The sequence below is a fragment of the Hypanus sabinus genome, chromosome 9 (assembly GCF_030144855.1).
Source record: "Hypanus sabinus isolate sHypSab1 chromosome 9, sHypSab1.hap1, whole genome shotgun sequence".
Taxonomy (NCBI): Eukaryota; Metazoa; Chordata; class Chondrichthyes; order Myliobatiformes; family Dasyatidae; genus Hypanus; species Hypanus sabinus.
The window spans coordinates 49,321,712-49,344,037 of record NC_082714.1 but is presented as its reverse complement, the minus strand read 5'-3'; the positions used below and the strand labels follow the sequence as shown (position 1 = coordinate 49,344,037).

Here is a 22,326-nt window from a genome sequence, read left to right as displayed (position 1 = left end):
GAACTCGCAATTCTTTACCTGAACATTTACAATACAGAATAAAACTTACTGGCATAGAAGTTATGTGAGAAAATTTAAATAGATAAAATGTATCTAGTGATTCCTGAGGTATGTCCCTTGACTATTCCTCTTCCCACCATCTCCTGTAAAGTTACTTTTCTCGATCCTTCTCCTCCACTATATCTGTTTCCAGGATACTGCTTGCCTTTCTAGGACATCAGAGATGTTCTCCTTCTTCGAAGAATGGAGTTTCGCTTCCTCCATCATTGATGCTGCTCTTGACCACATCTCCTCCATTTCCCAAACAACCGTGCTCACACCATCTTCTGCCGCCTTAACAATGATAGAGTTCCTCTTGTCTTGACTTACCACCAACAGCCTTCACATCATTCTCCGCATCTACTGCCATCTCCAAAGGCGATCCTATCGATAAACATATCTTTACCTCCCCACCCCCTTTGCTTTCAGCAGGGTTTGCTCTCTCCGCAACTCCCTGTCCATTTGTCCCTCCCCACTAATCTCCCTATCAGCATTGAACCCTGCAAGCAGCCAGCACCTGAAACTGACGATTTGCAGGTTGAGTTAGTAATTTAAAAAGGCAAATGCAATGTCAGCATTAATTTTGTGAAAGCTAAAACATAAGATCAAGGATGTACTACTGAGGCTTGATAATGCATTCATCAAACTGCATTTACAATATAGTGAGAAATTTTAGTCCCTGTATCTAAGAAAAAGATGTGCAGATCCTGGAGAGGCTTCAGAAAGATTCCAAAAATGAAAGGCTTAAACTATGAGGAGTGTTTGATATCTCTGTGCCAGTACCCAGAGGATGAGGGAGAAATCTCTCATCACAAAGGGCTGTGGAGACCAAATCATTTGGTGTATTTAAGATAGAGATTCTTGATCGGTAATGGAGGGGGAGGGTTATGTGATGAAGGGAGGAAAATGTGGCTGGAGGAAAATAAATTAGCCATGATTAACTGGTGGAGTAGTCTGAATAGGCCAAAGAGCCTGAATTTGCTTTTACATCTCATGGTCTCATTTATTTTAATGGTCTTGAAACACAAATTTCTCCATTTTTTTTCTCCATTTTAACAGTAAAGTGTTTTGGAATTCCACGAGCCATCAAAAGTTATCTTTAAAAGCAATATGGCGAAAGCACAGCTGATTACCATTAGATGAAGTAACTATTACATTAATTGAATATGGAAATTACCCATCAAAATACGTATAGAAAATTTGATAAACTCATGATTTAGTCAGTAAAATCTTTTGTCAGATGGTCACTTGATGTAGATTCCAAACACCTTATTCAATATCCTATCATGTTTAAAGGAGGAGAAATGACACGTATTTTCAAATTTCCAGTTTATAATGATTCTGAAAAATAAATAATTCAGAGATGTCCGTTTTTAACATTTATATTTGGAACCTTTAGAAAATGGACAGGATTTATTATTTGCTTCCATTTGTTTAGGTTCTTGATTTATTGTTTGTTGCGTTCCTCACTTGCAGCTTTGGAGCAGTTTGGAGATACGATACTGTTTACTACAGACGATGACATTCTGGATGCAATGTCCCAGTATGATGAAACATTTATGGCTGGTATTGATTATACTCTGCCACTTACATTTGAGGAAGAGCTCAATAGACCTGGTACTGCAAACGATGGAGATGAGAGGCCATTCACACAAGCTGGCTTTAGGGCCAAGGATAAACAGGTAAAAAATCTCCCAGTTCTATCTGCGCTGCCATGCTTAAAAATATGCTTATAGCTTTAATGCCACATACTGTTTGCATAATTTAAGGTCAATTAGAAAAGGCTGCACAGGTTAAATTCTGGTTGTGGGAAAGAAAGCAGTGTTCAGCAGTAATTGGAGGAAGATTTACAAGTTTATTGTCATCTGACTGTACATGTATACAACCAAATCAATGTGTCCGAACCTTTTTTAGCCCAACACCTCCCTAACTTGCTAACGCCCCTCTTAGATACAATATACTACGTGGTGCCCCCATAGTTTAAAAACATGTCTACCCTATGCTAACATGAGAAAAATGAGTTTGCTTTAATTTTTTATTTGTCTTTAGCTTACACAATACCTGTGTACTGTACAGCAGCTTTGATATCAAATGTGATCCTTGAGCTTGATGGTTTTTAGTAAGAGTTGAAATACCTGGTTCAAGTTGTGACAGCCAAAGCCTTAAGTCCCCATGTGTAACAATGTCCAAGTGGTTTCAGTATTTTGTGAGTATGTGGGTCAAGGTACTGAAGCCTCTATTGACAAGGTAAGAAGATGGAAATGTAATGAAGAGCTGTTTGGCTCTTCTCCGAAGACCAGGAAAGTTTGTATGACAGTTTAGCTATGTACCACAAATGCTGATGTTTTTGAAAAGCATTTTTGCTTCTTTGTCATTCTGAATTTTGATAATTTCTTCTTGCAAGCTCTCTTCCTGTTCTTCCACCTTTCAAAGAAACAACTTAATTACCCAGTCATGAATTTCCAGATCGTTCAAATCTTTGAATCGATTCTGAAAATCCATCTTCAGTGACTGCGGGTATAAGCCTGTGAGAGAGAATGCCATACTTTCCATGCAAGGAAACCGTGAGAACATTCTTCTCCCAGTGTTTTGCTTCTATATTTCCAATTTTCTGATAAAAGTGGACATTGCACATCTTGTCTGGATTAAATTGAAATTCTCACCCCGCAGTTTCATATTTAGAATGTTAATTTCACCATAGAGATCGGCTAGGTATGCCACATTTCCATGTAAATGTTGTCTTGTTTTCCAAGCTCTTGTCACTTTGAGCAAGAATTCAACCACAGTGTCAGAAAGATTAAAAAAACATTTTAAGCAGCAGCCTTTTGACAGCCAGTGCTCTTCAGTGTGAAGAAGCAAGCATTTAAACACTTCATCGTTACCTTGGCGCATTGGTAAAAACATTCTTTTTAATAGTTGAGCTTTAATTTTGTTGATAGTAGGTATTATTGGAGTCATGCTTGAAAAAAGTCACTGGCAGAATTTTTTGGCTATGAGACATTGACAATGAATTACACAATGGATTGCAAGCAGACTTGGAATTTTTTTTCATAAATCCCACTAAACCAGCATAATGACCTGTCATATATGGTGTTCCATCTGTTGCACAAGAAATTACCTTCCTAATTGGAATACTTTTATTCTCAATATACTTTATGAGCTTGTTGCAGATTGATTCTCTGTTGATAATTGTTCTAACTTTTTACAAAAGGGAATCTCTTTGAACACCTCAAAAGGAATCCTCAGGGTTGACTCGATTTCACTGTTTGGCTCCGGCCAATGCTGTATCATTACGTGACCAGTTTTCTGTAGAACTGTCGAGAAAGTTGAGAGGATATACTTGACTCACCAACTGTTAAATTGCATGAACTTGTTCTGTGCCGCGAGTCAAGGGGAACTGTTGGGCATCCTGGTTGCTAATTTATGCATCCCCAATAATGTCTGTTTGGTCGCCTCGCTAAGGTCACATGAGTTTGCAGTGATTCGGATGTGTTGTTACAACGAGTGCTCACTGCCTGCAGAGCTATAGTTCTTCCTGTGTTCTAGTGCCTCATCCATTTTATTGGAAGTGCCTATTCAATTAACAGTCAGTTAGGTCTCATGCCTCAAGTTAGGGTGCTGCTTACTGCCCCCGCAAAAATCTTGAAAGCCTCTGGACGCCTTCTTTTTCCCCTAATGCCTCCTTAGGACATGTAACTGACCCTTGGGGAGGGGGCCATTCCACCCATCCCCATTGGGAATCTCTGAACTAAATGAAACAAAGTACCTCCAGACCATGTTGCAACCACAAATATATAGTGCCTATAAAAAGTATTCACCCCCTCTTTGGAAGTTTTCATGTGTTATATTGTTTTATAACATTGAATCACAGTAGATTTAATTAGGCTTTTTTTTTACTCTTTCATTTCAAAGAGAAAATAGATTTTTACAAAGTTAATTATTTCCAAATATAATAATATATTATAACACAAAATAATGGATTGCATAAGCATTCACCCCCCCCCCTTTAATATGACACACCAAATCATCACTGGTGCAGTCAATTTGTTTTAGGCGTATTTTGTTAAATGCCTACTCAAGGTGTTTCAATTGACTGTAGTAAAAATGCACCTGTATCCAGAAGGTCCCACTGCTGGTGAGTCAGTATCCTGGCTAAAAGATCACTCCAGCAACTGCAAAAAAGTTATTGAAAAGTACGTCAGGAGATGGATACAAGAAAAGTCACTGAACTTTGCTTGCAGTACAGTTAAGTCAATCATCAAGAAATGGAAATAATATGGCACAGCTGTAAATCTGTCTAGAGCAGGCTGCCCTCAAAAACTGAATGACCGTGCCATAGTGAGTGAGGCCACCAAGAGACCTATGACAACTCTGGAGGAGTTACATGCTTCAGTGGCTGAGATGGGAGGTGCACATACAACTGTTGCCCGGGTGCTTCACCAGTTGCAGTTTTATGGGAGAGTGGCAAAGAGAAAGCCACTGTTGAATAAAACTCACATTAAATCTCAGCTAGAGTTTCCCAGAAGACGTGGGAGACTCTGAAGTTAGCTGGAAGAAGGTTTTATGATCTGTTGAAACCAAAATTGAGCTTTTTGCCCATCAGACCAACCGCTATGTTTGGTGTAAGCCAAACACTCTACATTATCAAAAACTAACCATCCCTACCGTGAAACATGGTTGTGACTACATCATGCTGTGAGGATGCTTCACTGATGCAAGCCCTGGAAGGCTTGAGAAGGTAGAAGGTAAAATGAATGCAGCAAAATACAGAGAAATCCAGGAGGAAAACCTCATGCAGTCTTGGAAGAGAACTGCAACCTGGGAGAAGATTTATTTTCCAGCAAGACAATAACCCCCAGTATAAAGTCAAAGCCACACAGGAATGGCTCAAAAACAACAAAGTTAATGGCCTAGCGTGGCCAGATCAGAGTCCAAACCTTAGTCCAATTGAGAATTGTGGCTGGACTTGAAAAGGGCTGTTCACTCACGATCCACATGCAATCTGACAGAGCTTGAGCAAGTTTGCAAAGAAGAGTGGGGAAAAATTGTTGTGTCCGGATGTGCAAAGCTGATAGAGGCCTATCCACACAGACTCAAACCTGTAATCAAAGGTGCAAGTACTGACTTGAAGGGGGCGAGTAATTATGCAGTCAATTATTTTGTGTTTAATAATTGTGATAAATTTAGACCAAGTTGTAGAAATTTGTTTTCACTTTGACACATAAGAGTCTTTTCTGTTGATTAGAGTCAAAAAAACCAAATTAAATCCTCTGTGATTCAATGTTGTAAACCTATTAAACATGAAATTCTAGGGGGGGGGGGGGGATGAATACTTTTCATAGGCCCCATACATCACATGCAGCACATAAAACAAAATATTACCACAGTTATCTTATTAAAATATAATTCAAAGTGCATGTAGTGCATAACACTAGTGAACAGTAAGTAGTGCAGTAAAGGTTTACTGTTCTAGTGATGAGATCTCGGTGGTGGCAGGGTATTCATTAGTCTTACAGCCTGAGGGAAGAAGCTGTTACCCAGTCTGGCAGTCTTAGTCCTGATGCTCCTGTACCTCCTTCCTGAAGGTAGTGGGTCAAAGAGATTGTGATAGGGATCCTTAACAATTTTCCAGGCCCTTTGAATACAATTCTCCTGGTAGATGCCGCGGGCTGGGAGACAGTGACCCTGGTGATATGCTTGGCAGTTTTACAATTCTCAGTAGAGGTTTGCAGCTTCTGTCCCACACAATGAGGCCATTTTTAAAAAATAAATCTATTAATGATTTAGACAGATATCTAGAGTTTAATTTTAAAATTTGCATTTGGCACAAAATTTGAAAATGTAATGATAGAATGGAGGATAGTAACAGAGCTCGAGGGTACTTGAAAGTAGACTGTGAAGAGGAGGTGAAGAAATTCATTTGGCAATAATGATGATTAAATATGGTTCTGGACAGACAAACTTGTAAGTATGCAAACAATTGTGCATCTTTAGATGCTGAAAGGGCCCAAAGCTTTATAAATGAATACTTCAGCCTAGAAATTCAATCATGTGGCACATCTTTTGTGGGTTATGAATTTAAATTAAAACATAAACTGATATTAAAAATAATCATTGCTTAACGATTATGGAGGGTTATGGACCTTGTGTAAGCAGATGGGAATAGTTTACTTAAACATTTAATTACTAGTTTAATTAATTTGATGCAACAGACTTTAATAAACCAACTGACTTTCACAGCTTTCTTGATTATACCTCTTCTCACCCTTTTACTTGTAAAAATGCTAATCCCTTTTCTCAGTCCCTACATCTCTGCCACATCTGTTCTCATGATGAGGCCATCTGAGATGTCCTCTTACTTCAAAGAATGGGGTTTTCCTTCCACCACCATCGATGCTGCCCTCACCCACAACTCCTCCATTTCCCACACATCTGCCCTGACCATATCTTCCCACAGCCATTAACAGGGATAGGGTCCCTCTGGTCCATAACTACCGCCCATGAGCCTTCATATCTGGCATATCATTCTCCATAACCTCTGCCATCTACAACAGGGTCCTATCACAAAGCATACCTTTCCCTCCCCTCTCCCTGTTTTCTCCCTACATGACTCCCTTGTCCACTCATCTGTCCCCACTACTCTTCTGCAAATGCTACACCTGTCCCTACACCACCTCACTCACCACCATTCAGGGCTCCAAACTGTCCTTCCAGCTGAAGCAACATTTCACCTGCAAGGGGTCATTGACTGTATCTGGTGCTCCCAGTATGCCCTCCTCTGCATCAGTGAGACCCCATGTAGATTAGGGGACTACTTCATTCAGCACCTTCACTCCACAAAAGGGATTTCCTGGTGGCCAGCCATTTCAGTTTGACTTCCAATTCCACCATGTCAGTGATGGCCTCCTCAATCGCCATGATGAGGCCACTCAGGATGGAGGAGCACCACCTCATATTCCAGCAGGGTAGCCTCTACCCTGATGGCATGAACATTGATTTCTTTAACTTATGATAATTTCTCCTCTCCACCCCAACCCCTCTCACTCCTTCTCGTCATTTGACCATTGCCTCCCTCTGGCACCACTCCTCATCCTCTCATTGGACTCCCCCTTCTTCAGTTCGTCTACCTATCACCTCCCAATTTCCATACTTAATACCCTCTTTCCATCTTCCCCCCCTTACCTAGCTTTACCTTTCAGCTGTCAGCTGGTATTCTCTTTACTCCTCCAAACTTCTTATTCTGGCTTCTTCCACCTTCCTTTCTAGGCTTGACGAAGGGCCTCAGCCCAAAACTTTGACAGTTTACTCCCTTCTTTAGATGCTTGACCATCATTTTGTGTGTATTGATCATGGGCTGACGGGGGCCTATTCCTGTGTCCTTAATGTTCTATGTTCTAGCGAATGGTTTCTGAAATAAAATATTTGTGTCTGTAACAGCAATTTTATTTACACCCTACACCAGATCAAGTGAGTTCAGGTTAACCATGACTTGTATTCCCAGATCCTCTTCATCTTTGCTATTCCAATTTAACCCTCAGGGCGGAAGTGGAGCTGAAGTTTTGGCTCAATATAGCAGTGTGTCATTGCCATCTACTGGCAAAATGGCTGTATTGCAGGGGAACAAACAGTTAAATACAAATGAATTTTTAAACCAAATTATCGTAGTGTCATTGTAGGTTCAAAACAATTTGAAATATAGCAACTATGTACAACTATGTGCCATCTCTTCCATCTATTGAAATTCCACATTTACAGGAGGAAGAACAATCGTTCTTGCTGTCGGTTGGACTAGCCAGTCAGGTACTTGGTGAATATACAGGGAAAAGTAAGTAATTGTATGCAAGCTAAGTTCCAATAACTTCAAAAGAATTATCTCTTATTCACCCTTATATTTTCCTTGGGTTCTCAAACTGTTGATAAAATGTAGTTAAATTGTTTTTACTTAAGCTAATGTATAAATTGCTGATGCTGTATTGTAAAATGGGAAAAAATGTTGCCAAAACCTTTCCACTGTGTTATAATGTCATTAAGTGGTTCAGTTCTTCTGACTCTCATTTTAAATTCATAACACTCCTGCCACAATTATTAGGTCTTCCAGTTAGGGGCCAGAATGGAAATATCCAGTACTATAGCAACACGAGGGAAAGGAAAGGCAGCCAAAGGACACTAAACCCACAACTTCAAAGCTGAGCTGTTACTCTGCAGTCTGCCAACATTTCAGTCTAAGGCCAGCTGTGAATGCTAAATGTAGTAAAATGTAGTAACTGTTACACCCAAAGACATTTATTTATTGGACTCAGTCGAAGTAACAAAGTATTAATACTTGTAACAATGCCGTAATGGAATGCAATAAGCATTTTCCCAGGTTTTGGCCCCTCTTAATCAGACTGTGTTAAATGCCATTTTCAATGTGGTACACTAATACCCTTCAAAACCACTTCCCGTAGACCTCTAATATATAAACTTTCAAAGATGTACAATTCTTTGAATGAAGAAATTTCTCCATGCTCAAATGGTCGATCCATTATCCCATGTCTATGCCCTATTTAAGAATATATTGAATGTTTTAAATAATTATTGATGGGATGAGGTAGATATGTCTTTTTTCTGGTTGATTGAAATTTGGAAGCCATTCTGTACTGGACAGAGAGCAGGTGATTACTTTTTTCCTGCACAGAGTGTTTTGAATCTGGACTGTGTTACCAGAAGAGTTAATAATTAAAGCAGACACTAATATCAGCTTTTAATAATACATTAAATGGGTGGGTACAGAACAGATTAATGTGACTGGAACTATTGTATATGTGGATGATAAACACCAACGTGACTGGGCTCATTAACTTGCACTGTAATGTTTGTATAATTCTGACTAAAATAAGAAAGGAATGGATTGCTACCAGATTGAATTAGTGCATCGATTTCTGAACATGTATTTGGGAATCAGTATGTTTTGCCATATAAACTTTTTTTCTTTAAATCTAGCTGTACAGCTAAATTTCACAGCTACATGGGGAGATTCCCACTACCTTGGACTGACTGGACTGGAAGTTATAGGCAAAGATGGGCAAGCACTACCTGTCACAATGGACATTATTGAAGCAAAGCCAAGAGATCTGAATGAACTGCCAGAATATGATGAAGACAGTAGGACATTGGACAAGTACATAATATTAATTGACTATTTAAACAAATTAATTTAACTCTGAGAGTTAAGCCTAGGGTTATATGAAATGCACTCATGTTGACCCCTAGAACTCTTTTTCTAGATGGTACTTATTCTGGACTTTCACTTAAACTTTTTATTTTAATGATTTATCATTTTGCAACTTGGAAAGAGCTGTCTGTGGATTATTGCCTCACTAGTTGACAGATTTTACATAAGTAAGCTCAGATCTATTTGTATCTGTAGCCAGTGATAAAAATTATTGACAGTGTGTTTTAAAAGTGTGGCCACATGAGATCCGGAAAATATGCCTAAGCAGCCCAGATGGACATTGTGCTTAGGGCTGTATATTCAGCAACAATTTGTTACCTGAGCTATATCGATCAGGAGCTAATATTCTCCATTTAATTGTTGACTTTAGGTCAACAGTATTGAATGGATGATAAATCAATGAGTACATAAGAACAAGTAGTTTTCAATAACTGTGACAATTAATTGATCATCAGTGTGAATGTTATGGGTTAGGTGAAAGAAGATGCAAAGCACCTTTCTTGAGGTCAGAATAGTTATTGAGGGCATTGTAACAATTCAATCTTTTAAAAGCCAGTAAAGGCAGGAATAAAAACGAAACCCTGAAGTTAAAGGAAGTGGCTCCATGGACCACTGACTTCAATCCTGATGGGTTTAAGAACCAAAGCTTCTGTCTGTGAGTACTTTTCAGCACATCAGTTCTTAATACATAGAACAGTACAACACAGGGAATCTTGCTTTACATGTCCATAGTTCTCTGAAAGTGAAAATACAAATGGATAGGGTGGAGGGAAAAAACAGATGGTATACTTGCCTTAATTGTTTGGGGCAATGAAGATCCTTTGGCCCACAATATTTGTGCTAACTACAATGCTAATTTAACCAAATGCACCTGCTGCTTGTAGTCCATGTCTCTCTATTCCCTTCCTGTTCACGTGTGCAAATAAGTGCCTCTTCAACAGCAAAAGCACATGGCATGAAAACAAAGCTTTCCACTTTATCTCAATGTGTAACAATAATAGACTATTTACCAAATACCCATTTCTCAGGGATTAGGAAATTCAGCACTTTGTTGAAGAAGAGAATGACTGTCTGTGTCATTATGATCAAAAGGACCTCTACCGCTCCTCACATGGTGGCTTTTGGCTTCTTGCCATCATAATAGGGGTGGGAATAGGGTTTGGGAACTAAACCTGCACCCCTGGTTCGAAGATTGGTGTGGTAGATTAGTTAGTGTTACACTCGGTTCACCAGCTCCACTGGGAGCACGTTCCAGGAAACTACTACTCTTTAAACAAAAACAGTTGCTTGTGTTGCAAATTTACAAACTGTCCTCCCTCACCTTAAAGCTGTGCTCTCTAGTTTTTGATATTTCCACCCTGGGGAAAATAAACTCTCTGCCATACCTGTACCTTTCATAATTTTATACCCTTATACCATATCACCTTCAGACTTTGACACTCCAGAGAAACCAAAATGAGTTAGTTCAACCCATTATTGTTATTACTACAAAACGATCAACACTCTTGTGAGCTCCTCTGCACCGTCACTGAAGCCTCCACATCCTTCCTATAAGGTGGATGTCAGCAATGCAAACAGTACTCCAAATGTAACTTAACTAAAGATGAGTACAACTGCTCATGACTTTTTGACTTTTACAGTATACTCAATGCTCCGACTAATGAGGACAACTATGCCATCTCCCTTCATAACCTTCCTATCCACTTGTATTGCCTTTTTCAGGAAACTAGACTTGCAGAACACGATTCCTCTAAGTCAGTGCTCCTAAGGGTCCTGCTATTTTCTGTATACTCTCCTCTCAAACTGTAACCCCTCACACTTGTCTGAATTAAGTTCCATTTTGCCATTGCTCTGAACCAATTGCAAACTGATCAATATCCTGCTGTAACTTTTCCAAATTCCACCAATTTTCATTTTGTTTGCAAACTTGTTGTCTGCATTTCTTTTTTTTAAATTTGTCCTTTTGTTCCTACCATCAAAGAGGCCAGTGTTCATTCACTAGAGATACACCTGACATTTGTGCAGCCTAATTTTGGACAAAATGTGGGAGCTGTTCCTATGTTGCATCTTGTTAAAAGAATAGTGTCCAGAACCAGACATGTGCTCGAGCCATATTTTTTTTTGTGAAAAGTTATGCTAAATTCCTTGCTCTTGGATACTGTCTACATTTATTAAGATCTCTTTTTCTTACTTTCGCTGCCTCTCTCCCCTCTCCATCCCTCCTGAAAGGCTTTCTCTCTGTACAAAGCCAGGCCATCTTTCTCTGTGTCCTTCAGAATCTAGGCTGTAAACTGAAGTTACTGATTCTAAAAATAAAAATTCAAAAGCAGAAATTTGGTACTGGAGACATATAAAGACTAACTGATTCCTGGTATCTTTGCTAAGGCTAATAGATGGGATTAATATCACTACAGAAGATGAGCATATGTGGCTGGTTCCTTTTACGAATGGAGAGAATCACATTCTCACAATCAATTTCAATCAGCACCAACACATTGTTGGATTTCGCTTTTGGAACTACAACAAATCCCCAGAGGATACCTACAGAGGGGTGAGTCATTGGGAAGAGTTTCTAAGTAGGATCTTAGAAGGATAACATGCAGGTTTTGTATCTAATCTGCAGATTTGGAATGTGTAAATTGACAATATGGTGCAATACTTGTGTAATTATTTAGAGTAAATATATAGACGTTAACTATTGACTGTTTACAACAGTAACATGCAGTTTTTTTCCCCACTGCTGTTGTATATTGTGTCTTTTCTTATCCTTTCCTATGAAATTGCAACACTTGGAATGTTGTCACTGTGGTTCTGTATGTAAATACATTAGCCAGTTTGCATGTAGCAAGAGTTTACAAGCATAGAAATTCATGAGGCAGCAGGAGACCCATGTCACAGATCTAGGGATTAATCCTTGTCGTTAATGACATGGCACTTCAGATTTTTTCCATCTTTCTGGACAACAAGTTCAGACCTCAGCATCCACTAGGGGTGGGTGTTGGTGGGGAAAGAAAATCTGCAGCTCTTCTATCATTCTGTTAATTTTGTTTGACTAATATGAAGTTGGTGTAAGTGGGTGATTCAGAGCTGATACTGTCTTGGTGGGCTAGAGAGTCTGTCTCATTGCTGTATCTCTCTACAGCACTAACTTGCATTGGCTAACAATGCCTTCAGGTTTATTATGCTTTATTATAGGTCCTTGTTCACTTTATCTGAGCCTCTTTATCTTAGACATGTTATATACGATATTACTTTTGGTGGCATAGATAGATAGCCGGGTCTTTTATTCAGGGTCAAAATGTCTTAATGCTAGGTGGCATGCATTTGAAGTGAGTGTGGCTAGGTTCAAAGGGGGTGTTCAGAGCAAGACTGGTTTTTCACAGAATGGTGAATGCCTAGAATGCATTGCTAGGGGTATTGATGGAGGCAAATATGGTAGAGACATTTAAGAGGCTTTTAAATTTACATGTGCATGTGCAGCGAATGGAAGGATATAGACAGTGTAGTTATTGTGTAGGCAGAAAGGATTAGGTGTTTAGTTGCCAGTTCAGATCAGCACAGCCTCTGTACTATTCTATGTTCCATATAAACTATAGCATTCCTTAGCTTCCTCTGTTTGAAAGAAAAGAGCTGTAACATGTATAATCTCACATCAGTCCAGGCAATGTCCTCAATTTAATCATTTTCCTGTATAGTGTTGTAGAGCCTGGGTGTCACATGACCAGAATCATAAAAAGTGCTCAAGCGTCCACTTATAACTCTGGCATAGCTGCCTCTCATATTCTGTGCCTTGCCTAATTAATGGAAGCCTTTTTAATTCCAGAAGCCTTTTTAACTCATTATCAGCACTCCCACTTTCAGGGATTGGTGCAGTCCTTTTACTACTGCACATGTTTCTGTATCCCATTTATTTTGCTTTTTTTTGTTTTCCATCTCCAATTTGTAAAGCATGTTAACAGCATACCAATCTCTAGTTCATGTTTGTAGAAATGATTGCAAAATGGTAGCCTTAAATGGTTGCTATATCCTCCCTTCATATAGGCCCCCTAATGTTTCTTCAACAGCCTGATTTAGATTTGCAGATGGAAAGGTGAACATATTTGATGGAAATGTGACAATTCTGAGCCTAACTGCTGATATTTTCGTATGTGTTAACAAACAAGTTCAGGATTCCCATGCAGGGGAAGCAGGAATAGAGGTACTGTATGAAAGTTTGTTATAGCTGATGAATTCAGAAGCCAGCAGCAATTCCTCATCATCTATAAAAGGAGATTTGTACTAAAAGCTGTGCCTGAAGCAGGGATAGTATCTCTGTTTACTTAAAATGAAGAATAGACATGAACTAAGGCAAAGATTGGTTATTTAAATCAATTTGAAAAAATACATTAAAATGTTTAAATATTTTTAAAGTAGTTTTGATGTAATCCTTGCATCTGTTTTCAATAATTTGAATAATTTTCAATGGTACGTTATTTTAGAACCATGGTATAGGTAGGCAGGGGTTCCCAAACTGAGACCTGGACCCCTTGCTTAATGGTATTGGTCCATGGCAGAACAAAAGGCCGGGAACCCCTGGTATAGGGCAGTGCTCAAGAGAATGGTGCATCATTCAACCAACTAGTTGCTCCAAGCCAAGATTTATGCATTGGACAGTAGTGAGCATTGGCTATTGTTATTTAAATGACTCTTTACCCTTTAACTTTGGCCAGGCAAAGGTAGTTCACATTACACTTGATGGATACACCATTTCACCACCAGAAGGCTTCCTCATTCGGAAAGGTCCAGGCAAGTGTCATTTTGACTTTGCTCAGGAAATTCTCTTCATAGATTACCTCCAGAAGATCAATGAGGCAGCACCAAAGCAGCAAATTGGGTAAGAAAAATCCCAAGTCATTAATTTTTTTCCTTATGTCTTCATACCATCAAAATCTCATTCCTTCCTGAAATTTTAATAAAATAGATTTAAACTGTGATGACAACTCTGAATTCTTGCAAGTCTGCTCTCTGTAAATTTATTAAATTGATCAGTTGGACATAAATCCCTTATATCAAAGATATTCCCTTTTTCAAAATTAGCAGTCATCACATGAAATCTACAATAGCAAACAAATGATCTTGAGGTCCTGTTTGGCTGTATTGATTTAAATAATTCTGAAACTGTTAAATTAACCATTGTGAAGGTTTGCTTTATTTTTATTAGCTCCTCAATATTTTAAATAGAAAGGCATGTTCCCATGTTTAATTTATTGGATTTTAAAAACACCTTGCTAATTTTAATACACTTTTGCCTGATAATAAACAAAATTTAGTTATTTATGCATATGATAATATTAACATAAATGACAGATTAAATTTTGGTCGTGACCTCTTAATGTCGACAGTGAGTTTTTTTTTGTTGTTTATGATAGGAACTATCCTAAGAAGATGGAACAGGCTAGTATGGACTATGAAGCTCCACTCATGCCATGTGGCTGTATCCTTTCAACTTCAGAAAGTCTTTATGATATGTGAATTACTCCTATTCAAATAACAGATGGGCCTGAAGTTTCTACACTACTTTCATCCAAATGATAAGCCCTTGAAGTTAAATAGTTCAAATGATCACAACTTCAAGCATGAGTCACCATACTGATTGCATGGAGCTTGCCCTGTTTCAAATGCCCCTTTTGTAGAATTGTTCCTGGTAACAAAACCAGGCACATCCCTATGTTAGAAAATACATTTTGGACTACCTACATTCAATTGAGGACATTAATTACATTTTTGTTTGTTTGCTCAGAGTAAGGCCACCCATGGTCACATTAATGCGTCGTTAATGAATTGCACTATGATCATCGGTGGAAGTTCACATAGATCTTCAATACTTTTATCTCTATTTATATTTACTAAAATTCAATCAATGAATATGGTTTTGTTGCATGAAACCTGTGCTCAATTAATGCTATATTTTGCTGCAGCAGTTATTTAAACAAATTCTCAGGTTAACTGTTGTCACTCCATTGATTGTGTGTTTGTGCTGATTGTGTTTGTTTTCAAGCACATGCATTCTGAAACTGTTCATTTCTCATACACCTCTGTCTTGCAAAAGGAAAAGCAATGTCCAGTGTGTTTGCCAGGCTGTGGTGTTTGACAGATCAGACTCATCCCAGAACCAGAATGCAATTTTGTTTTGGGCTGGAGGTCCAATAGTTTTCAATTGTTAGTACAGGTATGTGTCGCTTAACGTCCATGATGCATTCTGTGAAATTGGACATTATGTGATTTGGACGTTGTGTGAACACCATATTATATACTTTGCCTCTTGCTGCTGCTATCACTAGGAGTGGTTTTGTTGGGTTTGAAATCCATGATGCACTTTACGGTAATATTTTCAAAAGAAAATTGAACAGCAAGAAAATACTACTACACTCAAGAGACACGCGATACACAAGATTGGTTACGTCCGCTACGTCACGTCCTCCGATCAGGACTACGGACGTATATGCGATCGGACGTTGTCCAAACAGACGTTAAGCGGTACACACCTATAAATGTATGAGCCGTAGAAGTCACTAAGATGTTATTTGCCCATTGTGATATACAGTATAAGTGACTTGAATGAGAATGTACATACCGCGGTTAATAAGTTTGCAGGCGACACTAAACATGTGGTATTATTGATAGTGAAGATTGTTATCAAAAATTGCTGAGGGATCTTGATCAGCTGGTTAAATGGTTGAGGAAAAGCAGATGTGGTTCACTTCAAAGGCAAGTTAAACCAGATAAGATTCTTCCAGTAAATGGTAGGTCCTGGGGAGTGTTGTATGATAGATTAACCTAGGGTTATAAGAATATTGTGCCCTGAAAGTGGTGCCGCAAATAGACTCGGTGAGTAAAGAAGGCACTTGGCACTTTAGCCTTCATCAGTCCGAGCACTGAGACATCGGAGCTGGGATGTTATATTGCAGTTATTGGTGAGGACCCACCTGAAGTGTTCTTTATACAGTTTTGTTTGCCATGTTATAGAAAGATGTCATTAAGCTGGAAAGAGTGCAAAAAAAAATTAAGCAAATGTTGCCAGGACTCGAGAACCACCATTACAGAGAGAGGTTGAGGGAGACTTTATTCCTTGGTGTAAGACTGAAAAGTGACCTCGTAGAGGTGTATAAAATAATGAGTGGCATAGAGAGGGGGGAACTGAGATGAGACAGTTTTAAAAGGGGCCTGAAGAGCAATGTCTTAACACAGCTGGATATGTGGAACAAGCTGGCAGTGAAAGTGGTTGAATGAGATACAGTAACAGCATTTAAAAGATGTTTGGACAGGTAAGTGGATAGAGAAGGCTTGGGAGGAGGGATATGGGCCAAATGTAGGCAAGTGAGACTAGTTTAGGTGGGCATCTTGCTCAGCAAAGAGATGGGCTCAGTTTCCTCTTTCCATGCTGTATAACTCTGTCTCTATGACCCTCAGCCCTTTATGCCCATACAGCTGATAAATGGATAATATTACTACAATGAGTCTTTGTTTTATAGTAGTTTTTCTTTAAATGTACAGGTAGTGTTTTTGGAAGATGATGTATGCATTTTACAGTTGAAATGAAATATTTATGGTAATGTCAGCAGTAGTTTAATCTCTGAGAATGTTTCCAGATTTGTAATGAGTTCCTTTCCTTGATCCACATTTTCCCAGTTATTTTTCAGCTTCAGTTGCTGACTACATGGGGAGATCCCTATTACATTGGACTGAATGGACTGGAACTCTATGATGACAACGGTGAAAAGATTCTACTGACAGAGAATAGTATCCTTTGCCATTAAACAATAAGACATTATCAACTACTTTGTAAAAATACTGAAACCACTATTTGTTCTCAACTCAGGAGGGACTATTAAATCTCCGCTCAGTTTCTTTTTTACAAATGCCTGTATGACTCAGCAAACTGCATAAAAACAAACTGAAGGACTTAGATCTATTCATTGTTTCTGTGATCACTTAGGCCTCGGCCTCTGGCCTTACAGCCTCTCTTTTCACTTAATCATCAGCAGCCATGCAATCAGCTCTTTAGATTTCACCTTGTGAAATTCCCTCTTCAAATCAGATTGTTTCCTTACTTATAATTATAATTTCAAGTATATCTTCCATTACTCTAGTACCTATCCTTCATTAGTATGTAAATGCAAATAAAGTTGTACTGTGACGTTCTGAAATTGTGTAAGGAGGGCGGCACAATAATGTAGCAGTTAGCGGGGCGCTTTCAGTTCCCGCCACTGTCCGTAAGGAGTTGTACGTTCTCCCATGACTGCGTGGATTTCCTCTGTGTTCTCTGGTTTCCTCCTGCAGAAGCACGGTTTGTAACCTGTGAACATGCTGTGTTGGCACTGGAAAAATGGTGGCACTTGTGGGCTGCCCTAAGACATCCTCTTGATTATTGACACAAACAACATATTTCCCAGTTTGCTTCGATGTTTCAACGTACACGTGACAAATAAAACTGATCTTCTAAAGCAAGTAATTCTTACAAGGCTATCAGGTTTGGATATGATCTTGTTTGCGGCAGCATCCACTTTCTTTTTGCCTCTAGGAGCATTTAAGAATGCATTTTAACAATAAAGGATCTATATAATATGATTTGTGTTGGCAATCATATAATAACTACACTTTGATATCTGCATTCAATGTGTATTTCTCTCGGGGCTTCTCAACATCATTAGCCGTATTTTAATTAAAAGATGCAAGTTAGTTACTTCCGAAGCCTATTATGTGCTTAAATCCTGCAGATTCGTGAAACAGCTGTTAAGAGCTTCCTGCTGTTTTGAATATGAAATATGCAAGAAAAACATCGTCAAGTGTAGCAGTGAAGCCTTTCTTTCTGATACCCTAAACAACTTTAATCCATGCTTCAAGGTATGCAACACTAAGCCATCCACAAAAGCTACTACCCTTCCAGGTGAGCAGTCACTGTCTGTAACAATAGCAGACGCGAGAAGGATTTTGGAGAGAGTCAACCCCAGTAAGGCTGCCAGTCCAGACAACATCTGGTAAAACCCTCCCCACCATTGAGCACACTCTTCACAGAGCGTTGCCACAAGAAAGCAGTATTCATCATTAGGTACCCCCTCCACCCAGGCCATGCTCTTGTCTCGCTGCTGCCATCAGGAAGAAGGTACAGGAGTCTCAGGACTCACACCACCAGGGTCAGAAATAGTTATTACCCCTCAACCATCAGGTTCCTGAACCAGAGGGAATAACTTCACTTGCCCCATCACTGAAATGTTCCCACAACCTATGGTCTCAGGGACTTTGATACTTAATGCTTAATTATTGATGAGTATTATTATTGCTTTTCTTTTCGTATTGGCACCGTTTGTTGTTTTTTGCACACTGGTTGTCCATGTTGATGAGATCTTTCATTGATTCTATTATGGTTATTGGATTTATTGCATATATCTGCAAGAAAATGAATCTCTAAGACAGCTAAAAAACACAATGGCACATATCAGAATGTTATTTCTGGATTTCAGTTTGATATTCAATGCAATTGTCCCAGATCTCAGATCTTGGTAAACAAATTCCTGCTCTTTGGTTTAAGTATACCACTGTGCAAATCTGCGTTGGCCTTCCTAACCAACGGACCTCAGACAGTCAGGATGCACAACCACTCGTCCTTACCCATCATCCTCAACCCCAGTACCCCCAAAGGGCAGTGTGCTGAGCCCATTGCTGTACGCTCTGCTCACACATGACTGTATGACCAAACACCGGAGCAATCACATTGTCAGGTTCGCCAATGACATGACCAACAATGACAAGCCTACCTACAGAGAGGAGGTGAAAGAGTTCAAAGCCTGACCAGGCAAATTAACTCTTCCGCATTGTCAACAAGACAAAGGAGATGGATATTGACTTTAGAAAAATCACACCACTCGTACTGCTCTTCACATCTGTGGCACAGCAGTGGAAGCTGCAAGCAGTATCAAACTCCTGAGAGGAGACATCTCACACAACCTCTCATAGTCCCAGAACACATTCCACATGATCAGGAAAGCTCACCACAGCCTCTACTTTCTGATGTGGCTGAAGAGAGCTGGACTATGCACATCAGTACGCATGACCATCTACAGATGCGCAGCTGAGAGCATCCAAACACTGTGTGATAAAGAAACTGCATTGTGGCAGGCAGAAAAGGCTGTACAATAGGTAGTTAAAACTGCCCGACACATCACTGATGCCATCAAGAACATATCTACAGAAAGACGCAAGGAAACGGCCAATATTATCATGAAGGATGTCACCCACCCTGGCAGGTGAACTGTTTGTCCCACTCTGTCAGAGAAGGGAAATAGCAAATCAGACTTGATGGGCCAAGTGGCCTGATTCCACTCCTATGTCTATGGTCTTACACTGCCTCCATGCCAAGACCACTAGCCTTAAAATTATTTACTAACCCGCCCCCCCCAGCCATTAAGCTGATCAACACCTCCACCCATTAACCTGCCACACCACTCCCATCACCACTACATACACTTAAGGCATTCCTCGCCACAAGCCCTCAGTACTCTTCATTCCCACCCCCTTCACTGCCACTTTACATGCCGCACCTCGTACCTAAACAGTCACTGTGCTAGTCTGTTTTGATCTGCCCTGCTGCTACCTAGCTCCCCTTGCCAAGCATTACTTTGTCACTTTGCCATTGACTGTCAAGAGTCACCTTATGTGCAGATACTCCTGCACCTAGCATCACTTCATGTACATAAACGCAATGTGTATAAGCTAATCTAATGTATATACAGCCATGCTCAGTTACTTGTGTTTTATAGAGTTGCCTTGATATTTAATGTTTTTATTGAGTTCTTTATGGTGAATGTGATGTTTTTATGCTTCAATCATTTTGTTCTCCTTTACACCCGTGTGCAGAAGAATGACAACAAGCAATCCAAATCTTGAATTTAAAAATAATTGTGTTTACAGCAGTGATTTCTGACTTCGTATTTTACATGTACCTAAGTGGCCATTTGCTTTTGTAGTTTTTAATGCGGTGATGTTATTTTTCCCCACCACAGCAACTAGTTAACATGGGATACATTGGTTTTTATCTGAATTTCTTTCTAGGAAACATACTAAAATACCAGGTGGGTTGGGAGCACCAGAACCAATTTATATTATCAATTTCAGTGACACCACATAACCAGGGTGATCAGTAAACATCAAATATTATCTGTACCAGCAAAGATTCTGCTTGCCACACATTGTGGTGTGCTTTGCTAGTTTTGATCATCAGGAATTCTGTGCAAGTTTCAAATCTTAACAAAACAGATTTGTGTCTAGGGAGCTACACCCTGAAACTTCATTAGCCCTTTAGCAGACATTTTGCAAAACTGATCTATGGAATAGTGTCCTAGATTATCTGAAGGGGAATGGTACTCGTAGCCACCTTGTGCAGCGGCTGTTTCATTTCAGCAACTATCACTTACTTACAACGTGATCCTTGCATATTAGGTTTCCTGTTTTCACATCTTTGTCACCTCTTGTGTTCTCTCTTCTGTTTTGCTAAAGGCTGCTTCAAAGTGCTAAAATATCATTTGAGCCTTTCAAAATAATGTAGGCAATTTAGAGCATTGTCTTAAATGATATCTACACCCTGAATTTTTCTTGTATGTAATTTTAACCCTTGCTCCCTAATGTGCACCATTGATGCGAACAAAACTGATCTAAAAACCTGAACTTGTTAGAAATACCTTCAACTCAAGCAGCATTTTTGAAGAGGAACAAATGATCTTAGTGTTTTGGGTTGGTGAAGTATCAATAGAATTAGTACATGTTAGAGTTCTAACAAGTACTAGGTAAACAAAGAATGTGGGAAGGAAGGGAGGGAAGTCCTATAATGTGGTTGTAAGGCAAGAGGTACTTGAGTCTGCACTGGATTAATGTAGTTTGGCCTGTGAGTGGATTGATTACAACAGGAAATAAATTGGTTTGATTTGATTATGTTCAGTAGTTTATTTTTAACTATTTCTTAATAGCTGTGAAGATATTTATATGACAGTTTCCATAGCTGTTATGTCTGAGGTGGGGGTTTACTTATCTGTCATAATGGAACATATCAACTCCAATTGGAGGGAACCTGTGCTATGCTGGGCTTCACCAGTTAATCGAGAGCCATTTTCCAGTGGAAAACTGTGCCCCGAGACCAATTGAAACAAAGAGCAGACTCTAAGAACAGCTGTTTTGAATTTGGGTAGCTTGCTGCTTCATAGAAGATCCCCAATAAATGACAAAAAAATTTGTAATTCAGGTTATCTTGTACCATTTAATCATTTCTCCTAATTATTTCCCACTTTACACTCTCTTTCAGAACATCAGGTTTTGACTTTCGCTCCTTTCATAGTTTCATGTTGAGCTTGTTTTATGTTAAATTTATTCCAGCTCTAATGAGAAGTCAGCAAACTTAAATATTAATTTCCCAGTGACCAACCATTTTAATTCCTATGCTCATTACCATTCTGACATGCCGGTCTTTTGCCACAAATCAGGCCTTTCTCAGGATGGAGAACAACACTTCATATTCTGTCTAGTAAGCATCCAACGTGATGGCATGAACATTGATTTCTCCTTCAGTAAAGAAAAATCTCCCCCCCCCCACTTCCTCTATTCCCCATTCTGGCTCTTACCTGTCACCTCCCCCTGGTGCCCCCCTCTTCCCCTTCTCCCATGGTCTGCTGACCTCTCCTATCAGATTCCTTCTCCAATTCTATGCCTTTCCCACTCACCAGGCTTCAGCTGTCACCTTCTACCTTGTCCTCCTTCCCCTCTCCCCACCTTTCTTATTCTGGCACCTTCCCCGTTCCTGAAGGGTCACACCCCAAAATGTCAATTGCTTATTCATTCCTTAGATGCTGCCTGACCTGTTGAGCTCCTCCAGCATTTTGTGTGTGATACTAATTCTGTTTCTCTTCTCACAGTTTACGTGACCTGATTACTTCCCAGTATTTTTTTTTCATATTTTCAGCATCCACTATAATTTGATTTTGGAGAACATATAGCTGAAAATAAGCTGACCTGTTAAAATTAGTCAAAAGTTAAAATAGGTCATGAGG

General features: G+C 39.4%; 1 protein-coding gene across 5 annotated transcripts in view; it reads left to right on the top strand.

Moving 5' to 3' along the window:
* Positions 1-22,326, top strand: part of LOC132399375 (katanin-interacting protein) — a 130,355-nt gene that overhangs the window by 64,058 nt on the left and 43,971 nt on the right. For all 5 annotated transcript variants that reach the window (XM_059979654.1, XM_059979653.1, XM_059979655.1 and 2 more), the window contains 7 exons: positions 1,516-1,721; positions 7,795-7,864; positions 9,022-9,199; positions 11,639-11,804; positions 13,963-14,126; positions 14,662-14,726; positions 16,922-17,032. In XM_059979654.1, coding sequence (XP_059835637.1) covers positions 1,516-1,721; positions 7,795-7,864; positions 9,022-9,199; positions 11,639-11,804; positions 13,963-14,126; positions 14,662-14,726; positions 16,922-17,032 — 960 coding nt within the window. The remainder of the gene's footprint in view (positions 1-1,515; positions 1,722-7,794; positions 7,865-9,021; positions 9,200-11,638; positions 11,805-13,962; positions 14,127-14,661; positions 14,727-16,921; positions 17,033-22,326) is intronic.